Source organism: Anneissia japonica, unplaced genomic scaffold (assembly GCF_011630105.1).
Source record: "Anneissia japonica isolate Jap-2015-1 unplaced genomic scaffold, ASM1163010v1 scaffold287704_len1198815_cov201, whole genome shotgun sequence".
Classification (NCBI taxonomy): domain Eukaryota; kingdom Metazoa; phylum Echinodermata; class Crinoidea; order Comatulida; family Comatulidae; genus Anneissia; species Anneissia japonica.
Genome location: NW_022731578.1, coordinates 982629 through 991049, shown reverse-complemented (window position 1 = coordinate 991049; position 8421 = coordinate 982629). Strand labels below are relative to the sequence as shown.

General features: G+C 35.1%; 1 protein-coding gene across 2 annotated transcripts in view; it reads left to right on the top strand.

Annotated features, from left to right (window-relative positions):
* The window catches only part of LOC117115449 (alpha-N-acetyl-neuraminyl-2,3-beta-galactosyl-1,3-N-acetyl-galactosaminide alpha-2,6-sialyltransferase-like), a 24495-nt gene that overhangs the window by 13947 nt on the left and 2127 nt on the right, over window positions 1-8421 (top strand). Inside the window, exons 1-5 of one of the 2 annotated variants that reach the window (XM_033259264.1) lie at window positions 33-324; window positions 4922-4950; window positions 5838-6095; window positions 6980-7404; window positions 8103-8210. In XM_033259264.1, the coding sequence (XP_033115155.1) occupies window positions 309-324; window positions 4922-4950; window positions 5838-6095; window positions 6980-7404; window positions 8103-8210 (836 nt within the window). In that variant the 5' untranslated portion in view covers window positions 33-308. Of the gene's footprint in view, window positions 1-32; window positions 325-4921; window positions 4951-5837; window positions 6096-6979; window positions 7405-8102; window positions 8211-8421 lie in introns of those variants that run through there. The other variant, XM_033259263.1, reaches the window with a different exon arrangement.

Here is an 8421-nt window from a genome sequence, read left to right as displayed (position 1 = left end):
GGGGGAGGGGGCAATATGTTTTCTCATAGCAGACCAGAGATGCAATTTAAGACAGAGACATATACAAGGAGATTGGAAACGACCTGAGAATTTCCTTTGTTCTTCCATTCCGGCAATTCGTTGAGTGTGCATGCTTTTGATATGCAAATCCAGTCAACCAAACACTGTTGCATCCAAGCGAATGCTTACATGCGCATGCTCAGTTTATAATCACTGAGCCATGTCAATGAAAAGAACTACCGAATAGGCTTGCCTGACATCGTAGCCGAACTTGTTTGCAGCCGAAACGGCCTGCCCGTAGGCCTATAATGGCTAGGCCACAATGTAAGCCTAAACTAGGTCGTTATTTAAGGCAGTATTTCATATTTATAATCATGTAATCCATAAAGATGTTTAATATAGGTACAAACAGGTTTAGCTAAGTCTGTAATCTTTCAGTATATTACCTGTCAATGTGTTCATGAATATTAGAGAAAAGTGTATTTTAATAGCTGATTTCCAACATTCAATTGCTCAAAAAGCAGTAATTAATATGAAAATATGTCAATTGGACTGTATGTACTTATTCTCTGATTCTGAACGTGACTTACTAGGTACACAAAAAAATACATTTTGATTAAATGATTTCAGAACATATATGTGCTTATAAATGTGTGTAAACTGTGCCTGTACTATGGATTTAGTGTGTTTCTTCAATTCAGGCATTTCACCGAGTGTCGGGACCCGGTTAGGCCTAGCCCATGACGGCTGAGAGGGAGGGATTGCCGAATTAGCCTATTGTACCCTTATGTACGCATACCATCAAACATTTAAATTGTAATATATGCATTTATGTATCTTACGTACCTTTCAAAGAAATTGTCAAATTAAAAGTTTAAATATTAAAAAAAAAATATTATATGTCCAATACCACCATGAAAATATCCGCTTGTCTTGTGTGTGCCGCCGGCAATGCTTATTCGGTCTTTGAGGAACACAAGCAATTCCACCGCTGCGAGGTGTCAGTTCTTGGAGTTGTCTCTGCAATGTTACTGAATAAACCAATACTGGAGACGTTTTCAGGCTTTTCTTCTTTATTTAGAACAATTCTCATCCATGATCTTCATCATGTACACAACCTTTTCCTTATGGTTGCTCTACAGTACGTCCAGTGACATCAATATATTACAGTATTGATCGTGATAAGCGCATGGATAAGCGAATGCCCTGCGTCAACTTCATTTAAGTGATTGGGGGGGGGGGAACTGGGCGGAAAACAGATTTTGCAATCTATCTTACCCCTCACTTAATTATCGAGCCCCTATTTTATTTCAAGGCTCCTCAGTCCAAGATACACCATTGTGTAAGAGAAATATTATTTATCTCAGTCCATTGGTGAGGTTTTTTTTTCATAAATTAAATTTTTACTTAAAAGTATTTAACAAAACACAGAATAGTCCCACAGTAAAGCAACACATATTAAACTATATATTTTTGAAGTTGATTTAACTCAGATTCAGAAAAGGTATACCACATATATTTATTGAATATAAAAAGGTGTGATAGGAGTTCATTGTGAATGGTGAATTAGGTTAACATTTAGCCATAGAAATGAGATATGTTTCTCATCAATCTCCTGAAGTGTTGATTTTGTGGCAGCTCCTATGTCAAATTAATCAAACTACCTCATATTCTGAATGAATAATAACATTTACAAACTATCATATTGCTCAGTTGCAACACAGTGTACAGAATAATAATATAGAGAGATAAAGCAATTCAATTCAATTTAACTTTTATTTCGGAATTGCATATCCATAGAACGTTCTTGAAAGTGGGGGGAATTTCAAAAGGTAATAAATTGAGTATGTGAGCGAAGCGAGCATCTAGGTTTAGGGCCAGGGCCCCTAGGCTGGGGGGGGGGGGCTGCCAGGGAAACCTGGTAGGGGCTACGGATATATTTGATGAATTGTTTAATTTAATTTTTTATTTTATAGGCATCAAGCTATGTCTGTAACAATATGAATTATTTATTATGTGGGAGGTATCCTTGACATGGTACTCCCTTACGATACCTTCTTTTTTTCCCCCGACTTATAAATATTACCTTTCTAGGAGCCAGGAAATGGTACTTGAGTCTAAGAAGTCGAAATAAAGGAGGCCCAGGCAGGGACTTGCACAGATAGATAGTGTCCACCTGCCTCAGCCCCAGGGTTGCCATTTGGCCTTTTTGGCATCCAGATTCCTCAAATCTGGCCGTATAAAAATTTGCCTGGACGTAATGTTTGAAAAGTCACGGATAAACTATATTTGGCCGAATTTCTGAAAAGTATTTCAATATAGGCCTAATATAGACGTAGACTTGATTTGGATATGTTGTTTTTGTACAAAAGCTTATGTAAATTCTATATTTGATTCTAATCGTGTACTTTTCTTTACATTGGACGTTCCTAGTTGTACTCGCACTAAACACTAATCTATGTTCCCTCTTTGGCTGAGTTGACGTAAGAGATTTTATTTAAAAGATTAGCAATTAGGCCTACATTTAATAATTTAAATTGTTCGGATGAAATATATATTTTTTCATTTAAGCTTCAAGACAGTTCAATGCAAGTTTATACCACATATTGTGTGTCTTTGTATAGTTCCAAGCTAGTGGAGGTTTCTATCTCTTTTGGTTGAGAATTGAATAAAATAAAATAAATTAAATACTTTAATTAATTTATTATTACCCACTTGAATTGTATAGGTGCTTCAGGGTTTTTTATAAGCACCATATAAATGCTCGATGTGATCATTTGGATCCGATGGCACCTCCAATTTCAAGCAAGTGAATTGCAGACTTCTTTGAAGTTTCTCTGGAGATAGGTGTACATGAGAATCATGAAGATGATGATTCAGTGATAGCGACATTGATTTATTGTTTTAAGTAATGCAACTATAACATTCAGAGGCGAATTTACAAAGTTTAGATCAAAAGTAGTTATTAAAGTTTTTATTCGTTTGTTTTACTTATCTAATGTAACTTCCATTATAATTAGATTATATATATATTAAGAAGATTCGATAAACAGGCCATTAAATTTATTGCTATAGATCGCCTACAGTGTACCTTATTTATTACATTTAAATAAAATTTAGATCAATAATGTGATTTTAAATAGGCCTACATGCTAGCAACTGATTAAAGAACATATTTAATATACAGAGCACCCTCCAATTTGAGACCTCTAATTCGAGACCACTTTTTCGAAGACAATCAATTAACAATCTTCAATAGCTATTAACTCTATGCTAACTCTGTCTCTGTGGAGACCGAACCCCTAAACCACCCCAAATTTTCAGGTCCCAAATGTGGTCTCGAATTGGAGGGCGAGCTGTTACGGTACATGTATTATGAGGTAGCATGGGCATTTAATTTATGGTGATAAATTATAAGAACAAAAACAGTGAAAGATTAACACAGATTGTTCTGTGTATATCGATTCATTTTAATTTCTTAAATGAATATTATGTATCCACCTGTTGTCTTCTAATCGGATTAAAATCTGGCTGAATTTTGGCCGATATCGACAAAAAGTTTGGCAGAATTTGGCCGTGAGATGGCGTGTGTTTGGCCGTGAAACCTGTTGACTATCTGGCAACCCTGCTCAGCCCCACCATGGTTGGGGCTGAGGTAATGAAAAATTATGATTATAGAACCTCTAGATGGCTGGAAATGGCACTCTCAGATTTAAATTTGAATATAATTTTCTGTTTTCTCCATCTTTTTAAATAATTTTGAAAAATTTAGGAGGGTGGGGGCTCGTGTCGGTTGGACTCTGCCTCTGTTTAATATAACATTTGACCTAGCCTATCATTTTGTTTCACAAATGACTAATTTGTAATGTCAAACGAAAAGCTTTTTTACTACAGTTTTTATTATATAATGTACTATAAATTCTGTAGTTCAACTTCAGAGAACTTTATTTTAATAAATGGCCTAATTAAGTATCTTATTGTTTTTTATTACTGTGCCTATATACAAAATTTACGCAAGGCGGCTGAGCAATTTCATTGTTCTTCATGCTCGAGACATGCGTTTTATATACTTTAATCAATATGGTACACACTGGTTGCCCAACTCGAAAAGAAAACTTGTAATGTTTGTTTGAAAATGGAAAAAAAAATCTATATTGTATTATAATAATAGGTCGATTTAAGGCAAAAATAAACAAGGTCTCTAAGCACCAACAAAAAAAATATAATGATAATAATGACATTGTATAGCGTTCGTTAACAATAGTTTTCACTGGTGCTGGTTGGAGTCACAAAGGTTGGGGGGGCCAGGCCCCCCCAATAGAAAAAGTGGAGGGGCCAATTGCTTTCCCCTCTTCCACTGCATTTCTCCACAGCATGAAACACAAATCACACGAAAAGAAAGAAATAGATTCAGGATTTGCATCATATCCTCTATCACATATCATAAACAGTCATGGAGGACAAAGATAATATACCTTTATAATAGGTCTATTGTGATGATACATGAGATAATGTCATACTCTTAATATTATTCATCTATTTGAAAAATATACTGGTAATGCTTTAATTTCTTATAATTTAATTCCTTGTCATGCATTCAAATTGCCTATACTGTATAATTATATAAATTATGAATGGCCAAAAAGAGAAATCTGCAGTATGTGAACAAAATTGCCAATTAAAACCTGGACCTGCTCTGTATACAGAGGACCACCTGGGCCATTGAGTCTTTCATTGGAAGTTTTAATCTGATTGGAGGCAATTGAAGTCACACTCTATGGTATGCCAATACAACACATAATATGAGTAATATTTGTATTTTAATGTTCAATAAATTGAATAAAATGTTTTTTTTTAATTATTTTGTTTACAATAATCTGTATGTCATAACCTTATTTTTTGTTTCTACATTTTTGTTCAGATATGAATTTGGCTGCATATTTACCAAAGGTAGGTCTCATCTTGGGAGGGTAGATGCAGTTAAGTGGGTTAAAATACTAATTATCATTAAGTTTACATTGGAATAGGGAGTTCCACATACTCTTTGTTGACACCCACTAGGCAGTGGGGGCTCTAGGGTACGTTTTCTGTTGGGGGTGGGGCTAAGCTGTCCAACAGGGGAGGGTTTGGTGTGTCCCCCTCCCAAATAAGGTTTTTTTTAAATAGGTACTTCTGATTGGCCGGAAATGGCACTCTTCGACTGTGAAAAAGACATGTTTTGGCTTGGTGTAGGCCTATTTTCCAATTTTGTTTTGGTCCAACTGCCCGATGAGTTCGGCCGGTGGGGGGCTTGACTTAAGCCACCTGGCGCCTGCTGGTGCCGGCACTGCCCCTAGGCCTAAACCAGCCTACACCCTTGCTATGATTTACTTTCCACTTCTAGATATCGTGTATTAATAATGTACAAAACTAGAAACATTTATTGTTTGACAATAAATGGAACTAACAGAAAGTCTTTCTTCAGTTTTGTTTTTTGTACTAGTTTAAATGTTTTATTTTAATAATAAATATTAATATTTCTATTAATTTACACTATTGTTTTAATTTAAGGTTAAACACATCTTTCTATTATTAAATTGTTTTGTTGTTGTTGAGTTGGTATATAAATTTTAACATTTGAGACTTGGTGTAATGCATGCACTAGGGTATCTTCCATCCAGGAAAGCCAAGCATGCACTGCGCTGGCTGACCTTTGGCCAAAAAATCCATCGTTGAATTAAATCACATCAGTCAACAACCGTGGGTACAGAGTCACTTGCTGTTGTATGTAGATAATTAACAAATTTTGAAATATACTTTATTATTTTTTTGTTACTTTTCTACAATTATATTATTAGACCTTAAATGGCATGTTGCTTGTGGTGACGTTATATGGCTCTCTCTGTGTTGTTGTACTTCTATCTGTAACAATTTACTCATCTCAAGTTGCCGTCCCATGTAACGACGGTCGATGTCTTCATAGTCAACATTTGTTTGTGAAGCAACTGACTGTCGATTCACTGAATCAACTTGATTATGTTAATGCAAGTCAGGCCACTGATGCCATGGTAACTAATGAGGAGCAGAGTGGATACGTTGCTTTGCCAGGCTTAGAGGTAATGAATGAAAAGTTAAGGTGAGCAGTGGCGTACTAGAATTGACATGTAGACGATGATGTGGGGAGTGCTCAAGGTTAAGTGGAGGGCTTGATAATTGATTAAGGGGCTGATATGGGGGTTGTTGTTTACTTAAGCGTTGTTATATTTCAACAAATTTCCATTGTGGGGAAGGCACATTGGAATGCAGTCTTTTCTTGGAGGGGCATACGCCCTCTCGTAAGTACGCCACTGAAAATGATGGTGATGATGACAAACACTAGATGATGATGTTGAATTAAAATATGAATTAATTAATTTGTTCAATAAATAAATAAATGTGACTTTATTATGGTGTATAGTACAAAGCTAATAATAATAATGGTCGACCACTAACCTGTCTCTTATACACATCTAGATGTGTATAAGAGACAGCAATATTCCAGCTCTACAATAGCCATTCGTTGTTTATTCATCCACCAGTCCTGATTTAACAACATGTCCGAACAACACACGAGGTATGCTAGTCTTGTAGTCCAGACACTACATGAGCATTTAAAGTTTAGGTGTATAAGAACCACGTTTTGAGAAAATCAGCCTCAAAGATAAACTAACCTGTACAAGTAATATGACTAGAATTACAGAATATGTGCAGAGAACACTGTTTTGGCAAGAAAATTCACTTACAAAGTATACAATCATAAAATACAAGTATCAAGTTATTCAAAAACATTGAAATCAAAATTTTGTAAAATGTTGACTTTGACCTATTTTGGTGAGTATCTCAATATGATTTCACCAACGATGCGTCTCATTTCGTGGTGAGACCTCACATTTATGTTCTCCATCAAATGTCAAAGACATGTAACATGATTACAAATAATATAGTATGGTCTTTTTCTCAGCCACTGTCTCTTCATTGTTCTGAATGTTCATTTGTAACCAGCTCAGGACGGTTAAAAGGAGAAGGGGCAGGTAAGGAGATAGATGAAGCATCATGCGTAATACGTATGAATGCAGCCCCGATAGACGGCTACGAGGACGATGTTGGTAGAAAAACTACTTTCCGAATCATAGGGCACCGTAATTTTCCTCGGATGTTGAACTCTGAGGCTAGGAGAAAATACCACTTAATCAACAGTACAACCAAAGCTGATAATATAGTTGTTGTGTGGCTGTATGCTGTGGACTTTAATCCTAAAAGGAACCCAGCAAGAAGATGGGCAGCAGCCATGGCTAAGAAATACCGTGATACAAATTTTTACATGGCAAACTACAAAACTATGCTACAGAATGAAGAAATCTTCCAAGCAGAACTTGGTATTTCCAGGTAAAAACAGATTTTAATCATTATATGTGGCAAAGACAAGCCAAACCAGTCACTGGTCGCAAATTGTGTTTCAGAGAATTTAGCAAAAACATGCTAGAATGTAAAATTTTTTTAATCTATTTTATTTCACTAAACTAAGGTTTATGTATCTGTACATCATGCTGTGCTGTTATTTTTCTCAATTTCAATGTTAAAACAACACTTTTTAATGATTTTATGATAGTTTCTGCATGAGAAATGCCTGAAATCATAAACTTTGAAGGCTGATTTCTCATATATTGTTCTTCAAACAGCTGCACGCTTAAATGCTTGTAACTTCATAAGGAAATATTGGATTTGAACGATTTTTTACCATTTTATAGCTATTATTTTACTCTCTAACCCTGTATTAATAACTCAAAATCTATTTTTGCGATGAGTGACTGGTTTGGCTTGTCTTTGCCACATATTTAATTAAGTTAAAGTGTGGAAATTAATATATTATAATATTATGATTTATATACTAAATGCATTGTAAGCTCAGTAATTATATTATATCATTGAAGGGAGTTTCTGTTAACACTGTTGAATAAATATAATATAAATCATCAAAGGTTAAACACTGTATATGTACCTTTCATGATTTATATTATATTATATCATTAAGTGCTGTTTCAAAATTGGAGTTTAATCATCATAATTTTTTGTATTCAATTCAGAAAAGAAACCAACACATGGTTAACCACTGGTTGGAATAGTATGCTATTTGCACTTGATGTCTGTAAGAAAGTAACGGTTTATGGAATGATATATGAGGATTTCTGCAAGTAAGGGACTTTCATCTGCTCAGTAATTTCTAATTATTTGAAAAACAAATATTTGGCAAATGCTAATATCCCTCGCATGTCGTATGAATGATTTATCAGTTTATTGACATGAGCCACATTTCATACCGTTAATTGCAAGTAAAGCTTCGTTTCCATACAATCGCTACACTGTTGCTACAGTGTTTTTAGTGCATTCGATGTACTGCATACC